The sequence below is a fragment of the Kwoniella europaea genome, chromosome 1 (assembly GCF_036810445.1).
Source record: "Kwoniella europaea PYCC6329 chromosome 1, complete sequence".
In the NCBI taxonomy this organism is placed as follows: Eukaryota; Fungi; Basidiomycota; class Tremellomycetes; order Tremellales; family Cryptococcaceae; genus Kwoniella; species Kwoniella europaea.
Window position 1 is genome coordinate 9450856 of NC_089487.1, and position 26483 is coordinate 9477338.

The 26483-nt window shown below is 44.2% G+C and overlaps 8 protein-coding genes across 8 annotated transcripts; 5 read left to right on the forward strand and 3 right to left on the reverse strand.

Moving 5' to 3' along the window:
- Window positions 1-225: 225 nt before the first annotated feature.
- On the reverse strand, window positions 226-8671 carry V865_003610 (uncharacterized protein; the record flags this gene model as incomplete). Its single annotated transcript, XM_066227401.1, has 15 exons — window positions 226-435; window positions 514-1031; window positions 1103-1178; window positions 1244-1400; window positions 1456-1631; window positions 1685-1949; window positions 2021-2381; window positions 2432-4318; window positions 4370-6656; window positions 6711-6859; window positions 6907-7132; window positions 7184-7547; window positions 7597-7751; window positions 7801-8399; window positions 8611-8671. The coding sequence occupies 15 exons, from the start codon at window positions 8669-8671 to the stop codon at window positions 226-228; spliced, it is 7491 nt and encodes a 2496-aa protein (XP_066083498.1).
- Window positions 8672-9637: 966 nt separating this feature from the next.
- Window positions 9638-11838, forward strand: V865_003611 (uncharacterized protein; the record flags this gene model as incomplete). Its single annotated transcript, XM_066227402.1, has 6 exons — window positions 9638-9941; window positions 10008-10412; window positions 10504-10656; window positions 10715-11301; window positions 11380-11490; window positions 11563-11838. 6 exons carry the CDS (start codon window positions 9638-9640, stop codon window positions 11836-11838), a joined length of 1836 nt encoding a protein of 611 aa, XP_066083499.1.
- A 371-nt stretch (window positions 11839-12209) lies between these two features.
- V865_003612 (uncharacterized protein) lies at window positions 12210-13680 on the reverse strand (the record flags this gene model as incomplete). Its single annotated transcript, XM_066227403.1, has 13 exons — window positions 12210-12233; window positions 12294-12356; window positions 12443-12636; window positions 12700-12781; window positions 12847-12872; window positions 12932-12947; window positions 13020-13042; window positions 13105-13115; window positions 13172-13227; window positions 13295-13330; window positions 13391-13437; window positions 13508-13546; window positions 13638-13680. The coding sequence occupies 13 exons, from the start codon at window positions 13678-13680 to the stop codon at window positions 12210-12212; spliced, it is 660 nt and encodes a 219-aa protein (XP_066083500.1).
- A 633-nt stretch (window positions 13681-14313) lies between these two features.
- Window positions 14314-15949, forward strand: V865_003613 (uncharacterized protein; the record flags this gene model as incomplete). Its single annotated transcript, XM_066227404.1, has 3 exons — window positions 14314-14449; window positions 14513-14874; window positions 14930-15949. The coding sequence occupies 3 exons, from the start codon at window positions 14314-14316 to the stop codon at window positions 15947-15949; spliced, it is 1518 nt and encodes a 505-aa protein (XP_066083501.1).
- Window positions 15950-16308: 359 nt separating this feature from the next.
- Window positions 16309-17821, forward strand: V865_003614 (uncharacterized protein; the record flags this gene model as incomplete). Its single annotated transcript, XM_066227405.1, has 4 exons — window positions 16309-16440; window positions 16567-16842; window positions 16915-17496; window positions 17582-17821. The coding sequence occupies 4 exons, from the start codon at window positions 16309-16311 to the stop codon at window positions 17819-17821; spliced, it is 1230 nt and encodes a 409-aa protein (XP_066083502.1).
- Window positions 17822-18112: 291 nt separating this feature from the next.
- On the reverse strand, window positions 18113-20728 carry V865_003615 (Grx4 family monothiol glutaredoxin; the record flags this gene model as incomplete). Its single annotated transcript, XM_066227406.1, has 4 exons — window positions 18113-18240; window positions 18328-18709; window positions 20236-20310; window positions 20549-20728. 4 exons carry the CDS (start codon window positions 20726-20728, stop codon window positions 18113-18115), a joined length of 765 nt encoding a protein of 254 aa, XP_066083503.1.
- Window positions 20729-21212: 484 nt separating this feature from the next.
- On the forward strand, window positions 21213-23105 carry V865_003616 (peptide chain release factor 1, archaeal and eukaryotic forms; the record flags this gene model as incomplete). The annotated part of the gene is made up of 9 exons (XM_066227407.1): window positions 21213-21230; window positions 21298-21315; window positions 21378-21462; window positions 21527-21605; window positions 21685-21743; window positions 21812-22001; window positions 22066-22081; window positions 22142-22471; window positions 22569-23105. 9 exons carry the CDS (start codon window positions 21213-21215, stop codon window positions 23103-23105), a joined length of 1332 nt encoding a protein of 443 aa, XP_066083504.1.
- Window positions 23106-23848: 743 nt separating this feature from the next.
- V865_003617 (uncharacterized protein) lies at window positions 23849-26131 on the forward strand (the record flags this gene model as incomplete). The annotated part of the gene is made up of 12 exons (XM_066227408.1): window positions 23849-24030; window positions 24186-24279; window positions 24373-24434; window positions 24518-24579; window positions 24748-24883; window positions 24968-24996; window positions 25058-25178; window positions 25241-25333; window positions 25410-25547; window positions 25611-25709; window positions 25781-25859; window positions 25946-26131. 12 exons carry the CDS (start codon window positions 23849-23851, stop codon window positions 26129-26131), a joined length of 1281 nt encoding a protein of 426 aa, XP_066083505.1.
- Window positions 26132-26483: the final 352 nt, after the last annotated feature.

The following is a 26483-nucleotide window of genomic DNA, read 5'->3' on the forward strand; positions in this document are numbered from 1 at the left end:
ATTTAATGCATATATGGACGTTTCTTCATGCCTCATATCAGTCAATACTATTCTTTTGGACATAGAACATACACATACATAGATGATCATAATTTACAATACTCTTCTTGACTTCATATTCCTTCAACTAATTCACATCTCATATAAAAATCGAAATCCAAATTCTGAGCCCAAAAGATCATGATCTCCTCCCGATTAATGATAAAATAAAATAATCACCGTCGTCTAATCCCAAACTCCATTGACCACGGGGAACAACCCCAAACCATCTTCCTGATCCACATCAACACTCTCAAGGGGAGGTACAATCCTATCTTCTTCTTCTTCAACTTCAGACCATTTGACCCCAATCTTATTCTGATCAACCAAGTATTGTAAGATATCAATCAACTCGAGTCGATCGAGTATGATAGCCAATTTAGTTTTGACCGTTTTCTATTTTGCCCAACGAACAACGATACAATCAGTCTCAGTCAATGAAGCTTACATAAGGCTCAATCAAGTACGACTTACCAGACCACTGCCAGGTCTTGAGATTATTAAACTCTTAACGCTCTCTACGACTTTTACAAAATCGTCCTCTTTAAACACTCCATATACATCATACCACCTTCTAGGCCCAAGCAACACCGCATTCGCATTGCCATCGGTCAAGTTCGACCCTTGAGGAGTAACTTTGACACACCATGATTCCCAGTATTCCTTCGAAACTAATCGAGCGGTATCGTATCCCGTCCAAAACACTGTATGGTCATCTTGCGAAGAGAGAAATGCTAATGATTGATCAAGTTGCACCGGAGAACATCGAATGACGTCGAGTAATTCAGGTTTGGTTATTCCATCTTCGGCCGTTTGCTTTACTGCTTCCATGACTCTTTGGACAACATGTTGAATTTCGGAATTGTTGGCTACTTCGGGATTCCATGGTCTGAGCGATTTGCGAATTTTGGTATCTGGGAAAGGAACTTTTGGAGATGAGTTTGTTCGAGTAGTTCGTTTGACCTGAAGAGCAAATTCGTATGCGTCGTCGTCTGGAAAATGTATCAGCGAATACTCGATATCAACGATTCATTGTACTAGGACAAGATGAGTCATTACTCACCAAGCTTTCGAGTATTGAAATGTCCCTTCTCATACTTGACAGTCGGAAATTCTTGAACATCATATTCGAAGTCGACCTATACAGCAAAAGCAATAAGATATCGTGCATAGCATCAAGCTCAAGATAAAAACATGAACTCACCTCATGATTAGATACCATATCCATCAGTGCAGCCAATTCACCCGATTCACCAATCAAAGGCCATTCGATCCCTTCTTCAGGCTCCAACTTAGGTTTCAAGCCTTGAGCGGCCTGGAACAGATTAGGAGGTAAGAAACTCTCTTCCAGCTGTTGCCATCTGTGGTTTGGTCACTCGCGTCAGCACAGCTAGCGAGGTGAATATTGTAACTTACCCCTGAGAGAATCCATATTGCCTTTCATTATCCCTCGATGGATTAGGCACCCTCTTCAAAACGTTGTTATCCATCATGTTCTGGATGGCCGCTTGACAGGTCTCGTTAGACCAAGTATCGAGTAATCGTTTGCCATGAGTGACATCGTAGTACGCATCAGGTGTACCGACAATCATCTATTGCTGTGACATAAGCCCCTGTCGTCTGACTCGCTCGAACAACAGCTCACCTTCATCGATGCTTGCAACAGACCCATCTGCTTATCGCCAGCAGCAACTTCCTCCTTAATCTGAGGTTCATCAATGATCGAGATAGATCCAATGGCGTTGATCTTGATTTCCTCAGCTGACAGAGCATCAGCAGCTTGGTCGAAGCTATGTTGTTCCGTCGCTACGTATTTCCAAGCAAACTCTTCGGTAATCTGATAGCTGTCCGGAAGAAGATCAGGTACGGGTTCTTTCTCTTCTTCGGGTGTAGCAGCTGCAAGCAATCGCCTATGTAGATTAACGAACAAGCATCAGTGTTCCCCTCAAATGACTGCACATGGTCAATGGAGACAACTCACAAAGGTCTCTTATCGATCTTCTCCCTCAACACTCTTATATGATCCTTCAAATCAAACTCAAATGGACTTTCCAGATGTTCATCGACAAGTTCTGCCGTACCCCTAAGCTTCATCCAAAGTTCATACCAAGCTTGTTCCAACTTCTCGTAATACGCCTTTTTGCCAGGCTGAGAAACGATTTTAGTAAGTCGGCTACGAATGGTGGAAGCTACCGCCTGAGGGAAAATCTGGGATATCGCTTGACGTCCTTTATACCCACTCGCTCTGGATCTGGCTCTGATGATCGCTTCCGCATCCAGTAGGAGATCATCATCTTCATGTGTCCATTTACGTTTCGATCTGGTACGCTTCTGAGGTCCGGCTATACCAACGGGTCAGCAAATCCGTCAACCGCAAGGACTTCAAACTTACTTTTCTGTTCTTTAGGCTTTTTCGCAGACCTTCTTTTGGAAGTAGCGCTATATTTGAACTTCGGAGCTGTCAGTCGTACCCGTTCAGCTTGATATCTTCTTCTTTCTTCTAGAGTGGTTTCCCTTTCCTGCGGTGAAAGATTCTTGATATGTTCCCACATCATAACCCAATAATCAACGATACTCTCAGTAGCATCCGACATCTTCATCGAACCACTTTGGATCGTCTGATGACTGACAAAAGCCAACAGTTCGGGAGTATATTCAACAGATTTCCTTTGAGCCGAGCTGGATACTTTCTCTTCCCATGCTAGTCTTGCTGCTTCTTGACGCTCAATCAATTTCTGTCTGATCTTCTCTTGTATATCCTGTTGTCTTTGCTGAGCTTTCAATGCATGTTCTCTGAGCCTCTCGGCAATCTTGGCTGCGTTGTCTTTAGCCAGCTCAGCTCTTCGTTTGATCTCGGTTTCGAGGAATGGTAAAGGTAGGGCATTCTCGTATGCGAAATCCTCCAGTTCCTGCTGGGTGTTGATACTGCTTTGACCGGTAGTTCGATCGAAGACCTCGTCCAGAGCAGCTTTTTGGATTGGTAGTAGAGTTAAATCGCTCTTCCACCTCTTCGGTCTCTGGAGAAGCTTAGTGTAGTCAATCGAAAGGTCCAGAGTGTCTTCGAACTTCGCTGCATGGGGCAAGGTAGGCTTGATTCGTTCACCTATTCGACCTAGAGCATCAACCTGCATCTCAAGTGATGCTTTCTTGATGGTGGACCATAAAGTATTAATATCCTCTTCATTCCGAGCAGGTAGGAGACCAAGAAGAGGGGGAGGTAACGAAGCGATATGGTATACTGGTACCATGTCGTGAAGGATATAGAATGTTGAATTGATACTACCACTTTCCACCTTGAACCCATTCGATGCTGAATGATTACCAAAGAAATCTGATTCTTCCTTGGCTACAGGAATCACAGGCGAGATTATCTTGAGAGTGACCATAATCTGAAGCAAAGTATTCATCTTAGCTTTAGTCGATGATCCACCAAATCCTCCTAACGGACGATACTGTTTGGGAACGTCTTTGACCTTTGTAGCGCGATTGACGGGGTCTCGTAACCAGTGTTCGATCTCTTCGTTGTATTGAAGTAGAAGGCAACATGAGAACCATTCTTCGGCTGTGATATCTTCACACAATAGCGGGAAAGCAAAAATTCGAGGTGACATGGAAACGATTGACCCACATCCTTCCCTTGAGAATGCTCTTAGGATCGCTCGATGAAGGATTTGAACTCGCACAACTCGACTAGCCTTCCAGCCCAACAGCTGACCGACGACTTTGAGCTCCTTGAGAAGCGCTGTTCTCCTTTCTGAGAATGGTCTGAGGGCACCAGAGGTAGAATTTCGGGTAGGTGTAGCATCAAAGGCCAACTTGCCCCCATTTCTGGGCGCCGATCTTTTCAGCTCGGTGTAAGGCGTAGCTGGCAAAGACGGGGTGTCCGGTTTACCTCTTCGAGCATTCGGTGTCATAGATTGGGACACGCTGGTCGACATCTGACGGATGTAGGCTTGTAGCTGTTCGTGAGGTAGATCTGTCAGGTACAGGACGCTAGACTTGACCCATCGACCAGTAGGTGTCGGAACAGATACGATGGTTTCCTTGATTCGGCCATCACTCAGGAGGATGTTGACCGTTTTCTTGACGACTAGCCTATCCATACCATATGCAACAGGGGGTGCGTTGGGATGATCAGTTCCAGCATACTTGAAAGTCCAATTTCGATGTTCATGAATAAGCTTGGAGTCCATCATCACTCCACCATTATCATGAAGCACTTGTACGAGCTCGTTTGCTCTTCTAATAGTACCTAGATCGACACGAGCTGGTTTTGCAGCTAAACCTGAGATGTCAGTACAGGTTCTTATGAGGCTCTGCATTCACTTACATTCATTCAATGCATGCAAGAGCTTTTTGTTCCGAATAGGCTGTATGAGCTCACGTTGGGGAGTGGAGGGAGTCGCAGGTGATCCAGAAGATGCGGCAGATACCTCACGTAAGGGAGTCGCAGATTGAGCTCGAACGATGTCCGTCAAGGTTGTCAGCTGGGGAGTTGATCGAGAGGGAGTGGATGCAAAATTTGGTGGAGGCATAGCGCTATCTGGTTTGGACGGAGAGGGAGAGGGCTTGCCAGCGCCAGGTGGATCGACGGAGACGGATGTTTCCAGAGTCTGCATGTCGGGAGTACCATCAATTTCGATAGGAGTCACGATCTGTTGCGACTGTGGATCATTTGTTGATGCTACTGTATCGTTAAAATTAGCCTCTTCATCATCCTTAGCATTCGACTTGCCAACCCTGAGTATGTGTTCGGGAAGTTCGAAGGGCAGCTCCTCCATAGGCTCTTCAGGCAAGATGAACAGGGAGGTTCGCCTATCATCGTCGGCTTCTAAGGCTGCTTTACTTTCAGAGGTCTTCGTTGTCTTGAAAGGCGGCTCAGCATGAGTCGGTAGGTCAGATTTGCGCTTCTTGCCTTTCATGGTCGATGAGAAACCGGCAGTCGCGACTGATGAGGCTGAAGGTTCTGCTGTAGGGGGTTGACTGCGAGGTCGAACGCCAGAGTGTGACAGTTCTGCTAAGACATTGCCGATACTATCTTCCATAGATTGATCGAAGAGCGAGTCATCCGGTATATCTATTGGAAAGAACCTTGAGCCTGCCGTTGATCGAGTATCTGGAGTTTCCAACGCGTCATTTCGTTTGTCTTCGGTCCCAGAGATAGGTTGGGGTGGAATTACTGCTTTTACATTCTGTCCATTGTTCCCGCTCCGCTTGGAATCATCTACGATCTCCTGCTTGGGTTCTGCTACCTGCTTTTTGGCGGATTTTCCTCGCTTTTTGGCGGATTGCTTACCTTTGGTAGCGGCTGATGGAGCTGGCGAGGATATCGTAATATCTGCTGATTGGGCTTCAATCAATTGACCAACGGGATCCACTGATTCTGCTGGTGTCAAAACCCGTGAGGAAGGCTCAGTCAAAGCTGGATCGATGAGATGTTCATCGTTCGCTGGATCCGGATGCGAAGCTGTGGGTTCCACGATCGGACCAGCCGTTTCGGAAGGCTGAGCATGACCTATCCCATCCGAGATAGAATCAGGTACAACATTCACCGCGTGAGCATCATGATCCACATCCATGTCTGCTTTGTCGGCGTAGTTGACCTCTTTCTTCTGACGTTTTGATTTCCTGGCGGTCGATGGGGTTCCTGCACCTGCTTCAGAACCACTCCCACCTGCTCCCTTAGCACGCTTCTTTCCTTTCTTTCCCTTGTCCCTGTTATTGGAAGAAACATTTGTTTCGGCAGGTTGGACCGTCGTCGTTGGTGAGTCGGTCTCCCCCGCCGCCGCTGCAGTTGCAGCTGCGGCTGCGGCTTCCGCTTCCTTCTTCGCTCTAGCTTTGGACTTCCTTCCGGGTAAGCCCGAGTAGGCAGCAGAGTCCCTGGCAGGGAACTGATAGTAGTATTCTGGAGGATGACCGTTTCTGATAGCTTCTTCGGTGGCGGGTGGAGGCGGTCCAAGGCCCGTATAACCTACCGGCGGCGTGACAAGTAGATTCCTTTCTTTCAGATATACCAGCACTTGAGGAAGATCATCTCGTGAATAGACGGTACCGATGATCCTTCTGTTAACACTTCCATCCTCTTCTACTACATGAACATATTTCCTCGGTCGACCTCGTACTTGTACAGTATCCGAATACTTGAATCCCTTTTTCCCTTTATTCCCTCCTTCTTCCTCGTCATCCGATTCCTCATCTTCCACGACCTGTGTAGATTTGGTCGTAGATTTGGATTTTGTAGTTTTGATTGGTACTTTTGGTGGACGACCCATCGGCTTAGGTTTCTGATCACCGTTCAACGACTTTGCGTTGTCAAGGAATTTGTTCAATTGGATTTCGGAAGAGTAGAATGTCTTGAATGATATATCGCCAAAGTGACCTGTCAACCTGGGACGAGTCATGGCAGGGTAGCCTTCGATCACTTGACCTTCCCTACGCATGATGCGCTGGAATTCTGCGGTGGTGAATAGCCTGAGTCGTCGTTCTTTCTTGACGGTCTCCATGAAGGACGACACGCTATATGACCACAAGTGTTCCGGGATATGGGCGTTGTCGGATCGCAAGATGGCGAAATCGATTGATCGTTTATACATGTAGTTCGTATTCTGCCAGATAGACTGTGCAGGAGATATGGATCAGCTTTGTTCGTGAATGGGATCTTGGAGACTCACATTGATGGTCATACCCCTTTGCTCGGCATCTGGGTTCTCCTCGGACTGGACTACGAGGTCGATGATCCAGCGCTCAAACGTGACGGTCAGAGGGATATTCATGATTTGAGGATCTAAAGGCGGCGTATATGGGGGTTGCGTCGATATCACTGCGGTATCATCAGTACGGACTAACGCAAAAAAGTCTACAACATACTATCAAGATTATGAACACGTTCCGACTCCTCAACATCCGCATCTGCTGCGATTTTGGATGTTTCGGCAGTCTTAGCCACCGGTTCAGGATTGAATTTGGAAAGACGTATACAGCTGATCCTTGACTCGCCGATGTACAGACGTTCGACCAGACCATCAAGCACTAGACCATCTATGTGACGCTTAACGGCTCTACGATGTCGCATGACCGCTTGACCGCGCCAACCCTGGAGAAAGATGTCAGCGGTGGCTGTCAAGCAAAAATATTGACATCTTACCAGAGTCGGAAGAAGATTTTTGGTTCTCAACAGATGATTCTGCAGCTTGGGGTGATCCAGCATCTTCAACAATCTCTGCTTGACGGAATGACCAGCCATTAGTTCGGCCTCAGTCAATGGAGCAAAGTCGAATCCCCAATCATTGAACTTGGTGGCATCGTCAAGTGATGGGTCAATTAACTCGTCGTCCTCTTCTGGTTCCTCATCCGCACCGTCGTCGGGACTCTCCTCCGCTTGACTGCCCTCGAGCAGCGAATTGAGAGGTTTGCCGACCAAAGCGCGGTAATTGGGATTTTGATCAAGGAATTTATGGAAGACGAGCAGATTAGTCACGGCCGCGTGAAGGACAGCGGGCACTTTGGCACTAATTGAGGCGTCAGCAGGGAAAAAGAATTAATTTTCCGTCGACTCACCAGAGACCAAGCTGAACCAGGACTTTCATAAAATAATGCATACTACCTTGACTAGCTCCGACGAGCGGGCCCAGATCGATAGCAGTGATACCTTTATCTCTGGACATGGCAGCGAGTTGCAGAACATGGAAGACGGTGGATGTAATTTTTGGAATCTACACAAGTGATCAGCTTGTAAAGATAGTTCAATAAGCAGAAACTCACCTTTGCATGAGATCCAGTCAGCCTATAGTAAATCTCATCTTCCGTACATCTAATCCTTAATCTTGCACCCCATTTCTCTGACAATCGCCTAAAGTCGGTTTTGGGTATCGGTGCAGATCCATCACCTTCCTGTGAATCATCTACATGCAGTACTCTCAAGACCCCTGATCCTGAAGGATCCACTTTCATTTCCCCATCACTATCTTCATCCACCTTATCCTTATTCCGCTTCAAAGTCGCTTCTTTAGCTTTCTTTGCTTTCTTCCTTGCGGCTTCCTTTCTATCTTGTATAGCTTGCTTGTCGGAACGGAATTCTTGGCCAGCAAGCATAAATGCTATTTGTCTTCCTCTCAAGCCTTCTCTGTAAAGGGTTGAGATATCGACATTCGCCTGCATTCCTTGCGGTAAGACCCAGTCTTGGGGAAGAGGAGCTGTTCCCAGTTCGGTGTTTCCACCTGGCAAGAGGACGGGCTCATTGGTGATGATGATCTGGATGGAAGGATGGGCGCAAAGCAATGTCCAGAGATGAGCGAAATAATCATGGTCGAAGGAAGGATCAAGTTTGACGAGATGTTCTATCAGACGCGTTGGGTCGGACCCTACAGGTGGTCAACAGGGCGTCAGTAATGTACAACAACATCCAGATTTGTACACCCTCTCCCACTCTGAGATACATCCATCTACCTTCCTAGAATGTTTCACTACGCTGCTTGGGTGGACCACCTCCACCATGCCGTTTGGTAGAGGTTGCAATGGTTGGGTTCGAACCCAGGACAGTGTTTCGAAACGAGGATTTTTGAGTTGACTCACCTATCGCCCCATCAACCGAAATATACTCGACACATTCTTCGAGAATCTCGTGAATCCGCATGGCGTCAGAGCCTCTTCAGCGCCTAATGCGTATGATGATATTGATGATCATGTAATGCGCCAGTTTGTAGTGAGTGAAGTCAAGGAGATGAAAGTCCCTCTCAAAGTTTTTGATTGTTGTGTGTTGATGGTGCGAAGTCCAAGCGTCAACAGGACTCATGCCTGATGGCGAATTTGATCCCGCCGTCAGCATTTGTGGCAATCTCAGATAGACTTCATCTATCAAGCATTACTGCGTGTGACGTCCATATGCATTTAGCCCAAGGCATCTGAGAGTCCTGTCGAGGAGCCCAACTTCCAAGTTGATTTCCACATCTTGTGCTCAAGACTGCCTTCAAGTGGCCTTTTGGAACCAAACAATCCATTCCAATCTTTTTGACCTCCTTCGCCTCGGAGGATAATCGTGATCATAACGATAGAATATAACGCTCAAATCCACCATTCCCTCTTCGACCATATCTTCCTTGCCTCCTAGGCGCGTTAAGCTCCACCCTGCTAGCGTCCAGGAATTTTTGAGCAAGGATATCACACCAAAAGTTGAAGCTTTATTGGCTTAACACTCTACATGCCATAGGTGCTACCCAACGGATTCCCCTCACTTTCCCTTGTAAAATGAAGGGATTGTATAAGAAATTCACCTAATATGATGGTGGGAGGGAAGCAGCATGATAGATATCGAGCGACCTAAACTTTCTCCTATGCATGCATCACATGACGAGTTGATTCGGCTCGCTCGCATCACTACTGGGACTCCCATCATATCTAGCACTGCTCTTGCAGCCCGAGAAGAAACACTATCAACGGGGCTGCAGCATTTATCTATTTCCATCATACCTGGATCGCGTGCAGTGACAAGACGCGTCTGTCTTTTTCCGAACATCAATCAATCCATCATCATCATCGATCATCATAGCAGGTACCGAGGAGTCAATCATATGAAGGGCCAAATACGATCAGTCCATGGGAGATGACCACCATACCATCTCATCTATCGTCTGTTGGACCATCACCATCTCGCAACCCATTCGCTAGACCAAAATTAGGTGGATCATCCAGTAGTTCATTTACGAGGAAGAGCTTGTTACCCTCTGTGCTCAGTCCTGCTAGATCCGGCCCACCACCAGCACAGAATGACAGTCATCTGGTCACTCCGTCCCACAAGACTGCAGCTGGTGTGGCTGAAACTGTCAGTACGAGTAAACATAAATCGGCATGGAGATTACTTTGGAGAGGAGGGTTGGAAATCGGCAACGAAGGTTGGAGGTTGGATGGTGAGTCGATCGATATCTTTCACATACGCAGACACAGAGGAAGTCCGGTAACTGAGATTCTGATAGGTATAACATTTTTCGCACTACTTTCATTTCCACCTCCAACACCTTCCCACAAAGAGATCAACCCATTCGATGTACCTATCACACACACCACTCCAGGGACAAGCACACCAGGAGGGGGAGGGGGTATGGGATCACCCTTCCCATTGACCAATGGAGATACCGATCTATGTCTATCGCTTGAATCCATGAGAGGAAGGAAGTACCTCCAAGTGAGGGGGATGGTCCAACTGCCTCCTGATGAACTATTGGAAGGTGAATCAGAGACCAAGATATATTTGTCAATTTCACCTCAGGCTCCTCTTTTAGCTGCGTACTTTACTGGATTATTATGTAGATCGGAGAAGTTGAATGATAACGGTAGGACTTTGAATGCCATAATGATAGGATTGGGTGATGAAGGGATTGGTAAGTTTATTCCGCAGTAGGATCTGGAAACCAATGGACAAGGATTTGTAGAGCTTGCACTGATCCATTTTATCCATGTTGATAATAACAGATTCATCGAATAATTCCACAATCCTCGTATATGGACAGAGGCAAGAACATCCACAAGATCAAGGGATATTGAAACTCTGTGTGGGCAGAAGAAAACCACCTCCAGCACCACCGAGCGAAAAGAAAGTTAGACCTGGTGAACCGTTACCTCGAGGTGAGTCCGTTTATTGCAACACCCAATGCCTGGATTGACGAGATGAATGCATTTATAGCACCTTTATTCTTTCCTGCCAAAGCACCTAAGAAACCACCGCCTCTGTTTCCTTCTCGATCTTTATCTAGAACCTCATCAGTCTCTTCGTCGATATATCATCCTCCTCAACCACAGCCACAACCTCCATCACGATCTCACAGTCAAAATGAACCTCCTGCACCTGTATCAGGACGTACTCCAGGAAGGAGGGGGGAGAAAAGACCTAGAAAGCTAGACTTGAAAGAAGGAGATGACGATAAGAGGAAGAGGAAATCGGGTAAGATCGTACTTGATAAAACGATAAAGATGGAAAGAAGTCCTTCGTCTTCAAGCTCCAAACATCCAGATGTGAAGCAGGAGGAAGCAATATCCCGAAGAGATGATAATGACGACGACGAAGAAGAAGAAGAAGAGGATATTTTTGGAAAACGATCGAAATCCATTACTCCCATTCCTCCGATCTCTGTGCACAGGAGCAAATCTAGTGAGAGTCTCGGCACGATAAATCCCCTTTCGGATGATGTTACAGGTACTGTCAATGGCGAGATGAGCAGTACGACCAAGAAGAGAGTTAGGGTTCCTCAACAAGTATTAGATAATAAAGCTGCAAGTTCTCATTTGATCTTGAGCCCAAAGGCAAAGAAGTCTCAATGGAGCTAATGGTAATGACCAATGACCCAACAGGCAATACGTAAACAAACTTTATTATTACTTGAAAATCGAAATATATCACGTACGAATGATATGTTCAAGGATATATTTGGGATGATCACCAAATCAACTTACTTCGTATTTGTAAGTTCATCCCAAGGGATAAGTCACAGAAAGTTTTGAATAACTAATGATTTTATTTGGGGTGTAATACAGCGAGATAAATTACATGTTAATCAAATTCCAAAAACCGATATACATAAAATCATCAACATCCATTTAGATATGTATCTACCTTCATCTCTTGATGGAACGATCGGAGAAGGAGACGAACAGATGGATCTGGACTTGGATGTAGATATGAAACCTGAAAAATTGGTTGATATCAAAGAAGAGAAATATGAAGAAGTGAAGTTGGAAGGTACTTTCTTACAAACGATTCATACCCGTGTCAAATTAGAGTCTGTAGTAGAGGAAGATGAAGGGGATTAACGCCATAAAGGTCGCAGTCAATCTGTGAAAACTCTTGATCCCGTATAATTTATCATAGCTTAAAGCTCAGAGCGCACTTCACTATGAATGTTGTAGGTAGATGTACGACCAATTGATGTATTATCTGTTGTACTGGACAATAAAGTCTTATAGATACCGAGCTTTTTGAGAGTTTGATGGTGAAACATGTGGCTACATATGCTGGAAAAAAATCCAATCATCTAAATTAGATTACTTCTCTATCTCTACTGCTACTCAATCACTCGACCTCATAACCCTATATCAGAAGAAAGTCCCGTTCCCTTACTCCTTGTCTCGGATTAACGATACCAAAACGTCGCCCCTCAAACAAGATTGTCATACCATGAGGACTATTTCAGCAGTTCTTCGAGAACCTGACATTAGAATGATTGTGTCGTCAGCTCAATTCGAGGATGGAGTCAGATACTACTCACAGCATTATACGATTGTGGGTTGACGTTGTTTCCTCTGTAATTCAGCTTTTTAAGTATCGATATCTAAACATGAAAGGATGCTCTCGTCAGCTACCTCTCTGACCACTGATTGTTACTAAGGACTAGCGGTCAGATGATACCATACTCACCACCTGATCCCTCGAAAAACCCATATCCGTGAACCCAACGACATTCTCTTCTGATAATCCGGCCAACTCAGCATCCGTAGCTACTTTTCCAGGTTCGTTCTTTTTCTTATGTGCCGGAGCTTGTGCATAGGCCTGTGCCCAGTGTTTGGCAGTGGCGTTAAAGGAATTACGATCTGCCAGGTAATGTTTGGCGACTATTCAAAATCACGACATCAATAAGATCGTTCTACGATCACATGGGTGAAGGAGGGACTAACCTTCAGCATCTTGAGGATCGTTCGGTACAGGTTCACAGAGAAGGGATTGTAATGAGATCAAGGTGGATTTGAGGGTAAGTACCTGGTATAGGATGGGTCGTTCAGCTAAATTGGGAATCTGCCTACCCTCGAGTCAGCTGGACTTACTGGTGACCAAGCATCTTTGAGGATATCTAATACACGTAAGAGAAAGTTAGCGATGGATTGAACTTCTGACAGACCATACACATACCGAGACAGATAGCTCCCTACGGTAATGGTAGGAAGGGGGAATCAGCTTTATATTTTGATGTGAGATGACAAGAAATCAAATCACTCACACTGGCTGAAGAGACATTAGGGTCTGGCGAAAGTAGCATAATCAGCTCCAGGTCCACATGGATCTCCCCATAGTTGGTAACTTACGATACACTTTCCTGTAGAGACATACTAAATCAGCATCCATAAACTAGTGTGAATACGATAAACTCACGTTATGAATTTCATCTTCACCGGCTGGAAAGGGTACGCATCAGGAATCACTATGTCCTATTATCAAGACCAACATTCATCTCATCAGTTGAGTCACCCCTCGCATTGTGATTGACCGACTGACTATTTCGTAATATCCACCTTCGTAGGGCGTGTCAGGCTAATTAATAAAGTAGTCAGCTTCGTTTTAATCAGCCTGGCACTCGTGTAGCAGACGTACTGGTCCTGGGAATGCTCCGATGAGGTGGAAAGGTGATTCGTCAATCACTATGATATATCATGTAAGCTACTGACTCTATGAGTAGAAGACGAGGAAGGTAGAATGAAGGGGACTCACTGTCGATGGATATATTACTCGTCTTATCTTTCGCACAATCTACCGAGACGTCATCTTCATCAGTGCCATTCTTTCCATCTAAGCTCGCTTCACCAGGAGTATTTCTGCTTCATTGGACAGTATTACTCACCCTTGATCTCCTTCTGCACACGACGTAATCTAGCGTCCGACATGATGTTGATTGTCTGCTATAATGGGTTGTGGGATGTTGATTATGGTTGATGGGATGTCCAGAGGATGCTTATTGAGGGCGATGATGGCTTCGTGCTGTATGAATACTGAGTATGGATGTATATAGTTGTGAGATGTAAGCATGAAAGAGTTACTTGTATCGATTCCATTTCTACGGATCACTCGATCACAACTGTGTGGGTTGACAAAGTGATTACGTCAGCATATTTCATTGCTCACCGAACCGTGTATAGCTGTGGTATCCTACCTTTGACAACTTGTCAGTCACATCTATCATCTCGAATGTGCATACAGCTACGACTGGACTGAAGATAACATGTCGCTCGCAACTGTATAAGGTATAGAAACAAAGCTCCTCGGCCTTTAGCGACAGAAGGAAGCCGACCGCAAGCGATTTATCTGACATATACTTCTGCTTCTATTCTTGACTGATAACAAAGGAAGCTAAAGGTATTGCATTCCTCCGAAGATGTAAAAGACAAAGGAGAGTATGATGATACTCTTGTAAAAATTTAAGCAGGTGCGATCATACTGGTGAGCCCGAAATCGTATCATCGAGGATGAAGAACTGATTTATGGATCGCACGATATACTCTCTGACATCTACACTGACAATGTTGAAATTAGCTGGGTACAGTTATCTTACAGAAAGATGGTATCTCTTCCTCTTGATGATCCGACTATACTTCGCCTTATCCCCAAGCTACATCTACCCCGATGAGAACTCCCAAGGCCCAGAGGTTATAGCAGGTATGTCCAATACATTATCAACCCATCTCGCGTTATAGCTGACTTTGTAGAACTTTGTGATAGGCAAGGTCCTCGGTTACGATGTAAACTACACATGGGAGTTCACTTCGCAATCCCCAGTGAGAAGTTGGTTCATCCTGTGGATCAGCTACGGCCCAACCATGTCGATTATGCGCTTCTTCGCATGTACACCAAAAACCACTTCCTATGCCTTGCGCGCGAAGATGTTCCTCCTAAGCGTGTGCGTAGGAGACAGAGCGATTTGGGAATTATCTAGCTCAATTAAACATAGGAAGAGCCATTTGTTGATGGCCGGATCGTCATATGTTACGTGGACATATCAGATGCACACTTTTTCGAATTCTTGGGAAACTTTGTTGGTGCTGTGGAGTATGGCGTTGATTAGACGTATAATTCAAAACAAGGTATGTTATGTCTCTTACATCAGGAAAAAGAGTATTGATGAATCCCCTCTTGCAGGGTCAATCGAGGTTTAGAAGTTGTTTGGTACTTGGTTTCATCTTTTCTCTTGGGATATTCAATCGAACTACTTTCCCAGCTTTCATATTCATCCCTTCTCTCCGACTCTTGCCGCACTTCTTCCAACATTCTCGATCTGCAGTGGCATTCGTTTTTTCTTTCGGAATTACAAGCTCGATAGCTATACTGGTCGATACGATCTGTTATACCGGTTCGATCTGGGGTAATTTCAATCCAATCATCACACCATTGAATAATATTTTGTACAACGCCAATACAGCCAACCTAGCTCAACACGGATTACATCCATGGTATCTCCATTCACTCGTCAATTTTCCACAATTGATCGGTCCAGCAATACTCCTAATCTTACTTCAACTACCATTTTCCTTTCGCTCACCCTTATCCTCGGAGTTATGGTGGAATATCATTACAGCCTTATTCGCAATCATGTCTCTATCATTGTTCCCACATCAAGAAGCTAGATTCTTGATTCCCATTGTCCCTCTCATATTATGCTGCGTACGTCTACCTTCAGGCAAGAAAAGTAGGAAGATGTGGTTGGTAATGTGGATGATATTTAATGGGTTCATGGGAATGTTCATGGGGGTATATCATCAAGGCGGAGTCATTCCATTGCAGATGCGCATACCCCAGATGGTTGAACAGGGAAATGTATATTGGTGGAAGACTTATAGTCCACCAGTATGGCTCTTAGGCGACAAGGGGAGAAACACCAACTTAACTACGATTAGAGTGTTTGAAGGAGATATCATAGATCCCATCAAACTGTCTGCCACTACTACTACGACGTACCTAGTTGCACCATACAGCTCGACCAGGTTGGATAGATATGTGAATATGGGGGATGAAGGGATAAGATTAGAGGAGATGTGGTGGTATGATCGGCATTTAAATTTGGACGATTTGGATTTTGAGGTAGATGGGATTTGGGGGACAGTGGAAAGAGTTTGGGGGAGAAGAGGATTGATACTTTGGAAAGTGCATATTGTGATGTGAATGATCACTTCGTTATGTGTGTGATACACACCGCTGCATGCAGAAACAACCGCCGCGCTCTCTCTCTGCTCGCTTGTCTCGGGCGTATGGCCAGTGTTGATTTACTGTGTATCAGATGCATGCAGTTGCCATATACCTTTCCGCGAAGACAAAGGTCAAATTGAGGGGACGAATTAAGATAAATTTCAAAAGTCAAAAGTCACCGTAGATCGACAACGACAGTGATGATGTCTACCACCTACCACCTTATGATTACATGCACTGTAACGGATACATCTCCGGTTCTTACAACCTACCGAATATCAGATAATAGTCCTCACCTGGGTCGGCATAATTGATACTTACGAAGACTCCCGAAGATGGACGAAGAATCGATGATGAATGCTTCCTCGGAGGGGAATGTCCTAGCTGGACCATCTAGTCTTGGTGGTTCATCCAATGAAAGACCAGAGGGGATGAGTAAGAATGCGATGAAACGAGCAGCGAAGCAGGTGAGTCTATCTTCAAAGAGCAAGATCAAGCGGGAGTTCTGCTTTAGATCATAGATCATAGGATATGACCCAACGCGAAAAGCTGTTGGCTATAACTAATCATTGTCTTGATTGTTGATCATTTAGGCAAAAATGGAAGCTATGAAACCCCTCAAACGAGCTGCCGAGAAAGCACGCCGTAAAGAACGAGCAGCTGAACTTTCCAAGGGATACAAGGAGGGTACATTGTCAGAGAAAGATAAGGAGATATATGAGAAGAGGAAAAAGTTGGAGAAAGACAGGAAGGCGGAGAAGAAGAAATTTAGAGATAAAGATCATGAAGGTGATGATGACGACAGCGGGGAATGTTGGAATGGTGGGGTGGTCATTGATTTGGGTTTTGATGAGTTGATGAATGAGCAGGTCAGTAAACTCGGATCGACTCAAAACACATACCTCTAATGCTGAATAAAGGTTGCTCCTTGATCCTTGTAGGAGATCAACTCGATGTCATCTCAGATAGGATTTTGTTACTCATCCAATCGAATTGCCCCTAAACCCATCAAATCAATAATACATACTGGGTTCTCACCTGAAACATCTCCTCGCTTATGGACCAAGATGATAGATAGGAACTGGGATAGGTGGAGTCGGTCGTATTGGTGGAAAGAGGATGTGGGGGTAATACATTCCGTGTTGAGTTCGGATGAGGAATCAAAGCGACAGGATAGAGTTGGAATGCAGATAGACAATGCACCAGATCAAGAAAACGAAAACGAAGACAAGAATGATCAAGATAAACATATACAACTGCAAAATCACTTGACAGGTCCAACCCTTCCACCTGGTCTGACTCAAACCAAACACACCTTGATATATCTAAGTGCCGATGCGGAAGAAGAGTTAGAAACACTGGACGAATCTCATATATACGTTATAGGAGGTATAGTCGATAGGAATAGGTATAAAAACCTATGTCAGAACAAGGCTGAGAAGCTGGGAATAAGGACAGCAAGATTACCGATTGGTAAATTTATTGATAATTTACCTACTAGAAAGGTGTTGACTGTTAATCAGGTAAGCGAAGACTTCTTCTCCTCTTTGAAACGTACAATATCAAGGGGAAATCAAGTGCTGACTTTGATGCCGACATCACATATAGGTCTTTGATATACTCCTTCAATATATCGCTCAAGGGGATTGGCAAAAAGCTTTCGAGACTGTTATACCTCAAAGGAAATTCCATGAATCTCGAAAAGCCAAATTTGAACATAAGAAGAATGATCGTGAGAATGAAGTGAGAGAAGAGGACGATGAGCGAGAAAGAACTGAGGATCGAGTTGCAATGGTCGAACATATAACAAAAGGAAAGGACGAAGAAGAAGATGCGATGAATCAATGAATACCCTGTCACACATCATTATGCTCATATCTGTCAGCACAACATCATACCCTGCATCGTGCATCGATCATATGAATAGGATGTATAATATATATAGCATAACGTGAATCATCAATGTTTAGTGACTGATAAGATTTATCAACACATAAATTGATCAAGCTAATTCTCTCTATATACCTGCGGTATCGCCATACGAGATAGAATCCAAATCTCAATCCAACTCATATCGCATGACTACACAAGAAGCATTTTGACATACTCCACACGAACCAGCTAACGTTGATGAACCGATTACTTCTCATCCACTCCATCTTCTTCTTCACCATTCAATATCTCCTGGAATTCACCATTCTCAATCATTTCTCTCAAAATATCTAGACCTCCTATCAATTCGCCATTGACTATGATTTGAGGGAAGGCTAATCATTCAAACGGTTAATCAGTCATCGACCTCTCGCAATCAGGTACACTATATGAATTTGAGTTGAGAGAACGAAGGAACTTACTAGGCCAATCATTAACCTTTTTCAATCCCTGTCTAACATCTTCATCCGAGAGGATATCGAACCAAGCAAATTCTACTCCCTGTTCCCTTAAGAGTCCTACGGTCTGTCTTGAAAATCCACATTTGGGTGAAGTCGGATTACCTTTCATGAACAATACCACTTTATGCTTGTTCATCAGTTCTTTACATCGAGCTACGATCTCTTCTTCAGTTCGCTGTCTAGGTGTTTCGGTGGGTGCTTGAGGGACCGCATTGGAGGTTGCTAATGGTTGTGTATTTGATGATGAGGATGAAGTCGAAGTCGATCCGGAAGAATGTTGAGAAAGGAGTGATTGTAATAACGATACGTCAGATCCTGAATGTCTAGCTAATAATGTATGACCCTATACACATAAATTACAGTATCGCAGAGGAGATGACCGAGATACAACGGACAGAAGATAAGAATTCCAAGCAGTGTACAGTGTCCATGTAGAAGAAACGAAGTTAAATACGGTGTGAATGGAGTGGCGAAGGTACACGCGATAGTGGATCATCGCCATTTGAGGATGATTCACAAGGAGGCGGGCAGTTAATATCGATAATTGTCGGAATACGATGTTGATCATGTTCAAGTTCGAGTTCAACGGCAAGGGTGGATCCACGTCGGGGACCCAAATTGGAAGTCCGACGACGAGGAGAAGGTGACATACCAGTCAGTCCGATTCCAGATGCGGGTTTAGATAAACCACGTGGGAAAGGTGAAAGGTTGACAAAAGGAGAAGCGATCGGATATTGAGTTTCAATATCGGGATTTGGTGTCGGTGGGAGAACCAGTAATTGCGAGGGATCCAATATAGGTGGCGAAGGTGGAATCGAATGTAGGTAATCCAATTTATCCAAAGGCGAGGGCATATGTGGTTTATTTCGTATGATGGATGAATTAGGCGTATGCAGTCCGTTCGAACCAAACGATGAGGGCGTGGAAGGTGAAGGTATTTTGACGTTGACGTGCGCAGGAGATGAGTTGGGTGCACGGCCAGAATTTGGTCGTTTGGGTGGTGTATCGATCCCAGGCATGGATGAAGCGGATTGAGCAGGTGTACGAAGTACCCAGGTGTTTGCAGAGGAATTTGAGGAGATTGAATTGGTTGGGGAGTTAGACAAGAATTGCAATGGTGTTCGAGGGGTGAATCGTGAAGGTGCAGGAGGGAGTAACGATTTGTTCCCGGTAGGTTTGGTTGGTGAAGTAGGTGTAGGTGGTTCGTCCATCGGTGCCATATTGATTATAGTGATTCGGTGAACGATATCGAGTGAGAGGAGTAAGATACATAAATTCAGATCGTTAGCAAATGATCTCAGTAGTTGGGGATTGTAGTCAACCCTTGGTAAGGGATGAAAAGTGAAGAGCTGATTCCAAGTCAAGATAGAAACGAAGTATATTCGCCACCTCGCGTAAAAGAGCTGTGTATATATACGATGTGAAGAATGTTCGTTGTGTACCAAGACTTTTCTCTCCCTTCTCTCTATGAGCAGTGTAGAGATGTAGTCATAGCAAAAGAAGGACATACAAAGGATAGTATATCATTGAACGTGTCGGGGGGTCATCATGATGGTAATGGGGGTAATGTCCAAGGAAAGACCGAAAAATGGCTTTTACTTGAATATTTCGATAATGAACATTGAGAGAAAGAGAGATCAAAAGAGGGACTAAGAATTGTTGGAAATAAGAAAATCAAATGAAAGACGACAAGAAGTACAAGCATCATTGAATTCCAGACCATTTTTTCTGTTTGCTGTTGCTATCGTCGTTGTTTTCGATTGGAAAGACAAAAGGAAAGGGAATACGACGAAACGATATTTGGAGGTAGAAGCGAATGGAAGGCGCAAGACAAGCGAGAGCGAGGGAGGGAAGGAAAGTCCGACTCACACGTAAGAGGAGGAATGAAGGTACAGCTTCGATATCAAACGATTCTGAGATATCAGATAATTCTTCAGCTTCAATCTAATCGAGATCCAACATGAGACGACCGAGTATATTGCGTTTTAGACGATTTTTTGGTTCGGGTGAGTGGTCGAATATGAATACGGATATGGATATGATCACAACATCGAATTAGAAGATAAGAGCAAGGATGAAAGTTGTCAATGATTAGCATAACTTTCTGTTCAAAAGTTTGGTAGAGGTGTTCTAAAAAGTCTACAAGACATGGCGGATGGCAAATGACTGCAGAGATGCTTACGTTCAAGAATAACACCTGAGGAAACTTCTTTGCCTCTTCCTCCATTGACTTGTTGAATGCCTGACAAGGCTCAGCCCATGGTGCCCAGAAATTCAAACAGGACACTCGGTTCAAGTCTGCTGAAAGGAGGGATCTGAAATGTTCAGGTGAGGTGACTGAGACCAGGTTGTCGGATGACATTGTGGTCTGTGTATGCTGGTATGGAGTGGCGATGAGGATGATATAGGTATCAGTGTGGTATATGGGCGTATGTATGTCTGATGAGTTGATATCGTTTTTATCTGATAACTGGTAAATGCTTAGAAATCCTCTCCTCTCCTCTCATCTTCGTCTCATTACGCCATACTCATAAGCTTTACTCCTTATGTGGGGTAATCAAATAAACTATGCGATGTTTCAACTTTTTTCACTTTTGATTGATTCCTCCGCCACTCGCACTGTACACTGATTCGAGGAAAAGGAAAAACCCGACCCAAACCTCACTCACCGTCATGCTGCTTCATTGTTGTCGGCCGCTGTTCATTCCACTCCTTCGTCTATCAAAAATCAAAAGGCATTTGCCACCTCTCATCCCCCACTTTGGACCAGCGGAACAGCTAAAGTGGCGACAAGGTATCTTACAATCATATAGAACTCATAGAAAAGGAGAAAAAGATTAATCAAAATGTCGAGCGAACAAGAGGTCAGTTTATACATCTCAAAACCTCAATGAAAGGAATGGATAGCTGACATGTACTTGTGCAATGTAGACTGACCAAGCTATCGAGGTGAGCTAGCTCTTAAGGGCCGGACGCCAGTGCATATCCAGCTAATATGAGATATATCATAGATCTGGAGGCATAGAAAGCTACTTACTATGCTTGCTAATGCTAGAGGTGCCGGTACTTCGTGTATTACCTTAATTCTTCCTCCTAGTGAGTCTCGTTGTTTTCGTTCCACTGACATTGTCGTGGTACTGACAGTCTGATCTTTTCGCAGGATCCCAGATCTCGCAGGCATCGTCGATGTTGACCACTGAATACGGTACTGCATCTAACATCAAGTCTCGTGTAAATAGGTGCGTACCCATTTTCATCCCAATATCAGGCTTCCTTTGTTTGTTATATGTCCATACTGAACTTCTATTCTCTTCATAGGTTATCCGTGTTATCAGCTATCACATCTACACAACAGAAGCTCAAACTGTACAATCGAGGTTAGCTCTGTTCCTTGTTGGTCTTTTCGCCTTCATGTGTTAGCTAACAGTTCAAACCATCTATACAGTTCCCGATAACGGTTTATGTGTTTTCGTCGGTACTGTTCTGAACGATGAAGGAAAAGAAAAGAAGATTTCATTCGCTTTGGAACCTTTCAAGCCTATCAACACCTCTTTGTACATGTGTGATAGTAGATTCCACGTAGAGGCTTTAGAAGAATTGTTAGAGAATGATTCTAAATGGGGTTTCATCATCATGTGAGTCAACCCCGTCAACCATTGAGTCACATTGAGCTGATACATCATTCGTCCGATTGTGCAGTGATGGTAATGGAGCTGTGAGTCATCTCATCTGTATGTTTCTCGGAGAATCTCAGCTGATGGTGATGGTCATATAGTTATTCGGTACATTATCAGGAAACACTCGAGATGTCATCCACAAATTCACTGTCGACCTACCAAAGAAACATGGTCGAGGTGGTCAATCCGCATTACGTTTCTCACGTCTTCGAGAGGAAGCCAGGCGAAATTACGTTAGAAAAGTAGCTGAATTGGCTGTTCAACATTTCATCACTGCCGATAAAGTCAATGTAGCCGGTTTGGTCTTGGCAGGTAGTGCCGAGTTGAAAACGGATTTGAGTGGAAGTGACTTGTTCGATCCTAGATTGTTGGCTAAGGTAGTTAAGATTGTGGACGTTTCTTATGGTGGTGAAAATGGTTTCAACCAGGTGAGCTCATTTCCCCTGGCTTAGACTATCTTCCTTTGCTTCGACCAAATCTGCAGTATCACTCAAGCGGCCTTACTGATATGTAATTTTAATCTAGGCCATCGAACTTGCCGCCGACTCCCTTGCCAACGTGAAATTCGTGCAAGAAAAACGACTCATCCAGAAATACTTTGACGAAATCGCTCTCGATACCGGAAAATACTGTTTCGGTATCACCGATACCCTCAAAGCTTTAGATATGGGTGCTGTGGAAACTTTGATCGTATGGGAACAGTTGGACGTCATCCGAAACACTTTGAGAAACGCTGCTGGTGAAGAAGTGATTGTTTTCTCTTCACCGAACGATAAAGACCGAGAGAAGTTTATCGACAAATCGACTGGAACCGAGATGGAATCTGCTGCGGATCCTCAACCACTCTTAGAATGGTTCGCGGAGAAGTACAAGGAGTTTGGAGCTACACTGGAATTTGTAACTAACAAATCTCAAGAAGGTTCACAATTCGTTAAAGGTTTCGGAGGGATTGGTGGTATTTTAAGATATAAGGTGGATTTCACTGAATTGGGTGATTTGGATGACGAAGACGATGAGTTTTACGGATCTGATGAGGATAGTGGTGAGTCATACCTGTCATAAGTCACACACATCTCGCTGATTCGGATGGTTTTGTAGACATCTAACGATGTTCTTGGGACGTATACGTATATGTCCCACTCTGCTTCAGCGCCAAGAGTAAAGTTGGGATGGTGCAAGGAAGTATGAGTGGGATGAACTTGAGAAGATGCGGATGGGGATCGGGGGGATGGATAAGATCAGACTAGGTGATAACAACGAATTCTTCTACCGGATCAATCTCATTTGACAAACATGGGAAGGAGGGAAGAAACGAACAAAAAACGATTGATATCATTTTAGCATGAGCTTTATCATATTATGTATATAGAATTTCATCAATGAACAAGATGAATATGTTAATTTCTTTCCCCTTCATTTTTACTATTTCCACTCATGTATCTCTTGATTATTCACATACATCTTTGGTAGCCGTTCGCGGGATATCCGTACTCATGACAACTACTCGTATCGCTCACGACTGCGAGAGCTAGCCGTTCTTTATGGTTGAAAGGGAGATGTGGTGCCACGTGCGCATCGGATTGAACCGAGATAACGATTGATGAGGTGAGATGAGATGAGAGAGGATCAACCCATTGGACATCCTTCATCCTTTGGCATCCAACAACCACTCGAGTATCGACAACGACACCAACACTTTGTCCTCTCAAGTGGACAGAGAATCGTGATTGCCCCCTTCGCTTCCATACGACACTCGCCGAGACATCTCCTTGCTTGACAGTAAAGTTGCCAATACCAACAACAATATGTCATCTCAACCTCTTCTCCCACATGATCGACATGATCTCTCTTCTCCACCTCGAAGAAAATTGATCCTAACTACCATCCTCATACCTATCTTACTCATTGGTGGGATCATACTCGTATCTATTAAGGGCGATGGTGTACCGAAAGATGATTTGGGACTGGCGAGGTATTATCTGAAAGGGTGGGTCTAAACTTGTACGACTTTGAGCTTCATCATACCTTTTTATGATAAACAACCATACCCTCTCATATTACGTTTCTAATATTCAATTCATATCATTCAATCCACTTGATATTAGAGATAAGTCACGCTGACTGTTGACTATGATACTTCAGCTCGCCAGTAATTGACGGTCATATAGATTTACCTGAATTCGCGAGAGCGTTTTATGGCAATAACATCTCGGCATTTGATTTGAACAAACCTACTGTGAGTCAAAACAAATACTAATACAATTACAAGTACATTGCACGAATCGCTTAAGAAGATTGCACGCTGATACTTTCGAAATACCACTTACAGAAAGGTCATGTAGATATTCCAAGGATAAGAGAAGGTTCTCTAGGCGCTTTCTTCTGGTCAATGTGAGTTTTGGCCTTTTGAGTCTTACATTATCATCTTACCCACTGATGACTTGGCTTGGCTAATATATCATTTTCAACTCTAGCTTCGTGGAATGTAGAGATGATAATGGAAAGGACTTCTTAAATCCCACTTTCCAAGTCCGAGGTGAGTACATTTCACTTACTATACTAGACTAAACACAACTCGTCGTCCTCATTACATCTGGGGAGATATACATCCACATCCATGGCTATATGTACACATATACAGCTCCAATGGGAGATGTATTAAACCAGATTAACAAGCTAACATACTTCTTTGCATGCATCGTAGACACCCTCGAGCAGATTGACGTTTCTTTCAACCTCATTGAAAAGTACTCTGATACCTTTGCGTTCGCCTCTACTGCGGATGAAGTTGAGGTGGCTATCAAGGAAGGTAAAGTAGCTAGTATGTTTGGACTGGAGGGGTGAGTCGAGTCGAGTCTCCTTTTCTGTTCATCCAATCATCTATCTGTAACAAGAATCGACGTGCTCATACTTGTTGAGTTCAGTGGGCACATGTTAGGCAATTCACTTGCTGGTAAATTGGCTGTTCCCCTTTGTTCAATGTAATGAACCTTTCAACTGATCTTCTCTGTTAGTCCTTCGAACATTCCATAGACTTGGTGTTAGGTATATGACCCTCACACATAGCTGCAATAACGCTTTTGCCGACTCGGCTGGTATATTCGAAAGTGTCGAGGAGAGATGGGGAGGATTATCGTAAGTTACCCCTAGTAACAGGACACAGGGAGGAGAAACATGCTGACTTGAGATGGTTACAGAAAATTCGGTAGAGCACTTGTACCAGAGATGAACAGATTAGGTGTGATTGTGGATCTCAGTCACGTATCGGACAAAACGGCTTTACAAGCTCTGTAAGCGTTTTTTTCTTGTCATCACCGTATTCCTGCTCCTCGTACTTCGTATTGATACTTGAACACTATACGTCAGCTCGATCACAAGGGCCCCCATCATGCTCTCCCATTCAGCCGCAAGACACTTCAACAACATGTCGAGGAACGTCCCTGATAATATCTTGGCTAAGATCGGTAGAGGTAAAAATCAAGTTGACGGAGTAGTCATGGTCAAGTAAGTACACGTATCTATCTGTATCTTTCAAGTATGGCTGATTTGTTTGGTTGTTTTTGGTAGTTTCTTCCCCGTTTTCGCTTCTGCCCATCCTGATGAAGTGGACGTATCCTATATTGCGGATGAGATTGAATATATCGTCGAGAAGACTGGTAAACACCAGTAAGCTCGTTTTCTTCTCCTATCGTTAGATTTATGCTAGGAATAGTGTGTTGACTTGGGTGGTTACACAGCGTCGGTATAGGATCGGATTACGATGGGATTGAGACCACTCCCAAAGGATTAGAGGACGTATCTAAATATCCATATCTGGTGAGCACATATACAATCTGTTTCTTCTGCCTTCAATGTTAGAATATTTACTGATACTGTGATGTTGGATGATTCATATATGATAGTTCGCAGAATTGATTAAAAGAGGATGGACAGAACATGAACTCTCGCTCCTTGCTGGAGGGAACTTCCTGAGAGTGTTCAGGGGCGTTGAGGAAGTCTCAAGGAAATTGAAAAATGATGGTTGGAAACCTAGTTTGACGATTTATGAGAAACGAAGGGATTTAGATCCTGTAGAATGGGAGTTATAGATAAATATGTTGAGATAGGATAGGCCGGAATAGTCAAGTATTGTGTCTTTGTCTTGTGCATAGATTATAATGATGAGAGCATGGGCCGAGTATGATAACTTGATTCAAATCAATATCTCACTGGGATGCAATTCCATATGGCATCTGATCCCATCTCTTCCTTATCATCGTGGATCCACGTGGGATGCCGTCACTAGTGGAGGTTTACAGGCGGCCCGGTCCTTCAGGATATTGACGGTCGGGCCGAGCTACCGACTGATGAAGTTCCTGTGTGACGTTTTTCCACCTATAGCTAGTTTGGGGTGGAGAGATGAGATGCATCGATCCAGCTGGGGTTAGGTGAGTGTGAGTG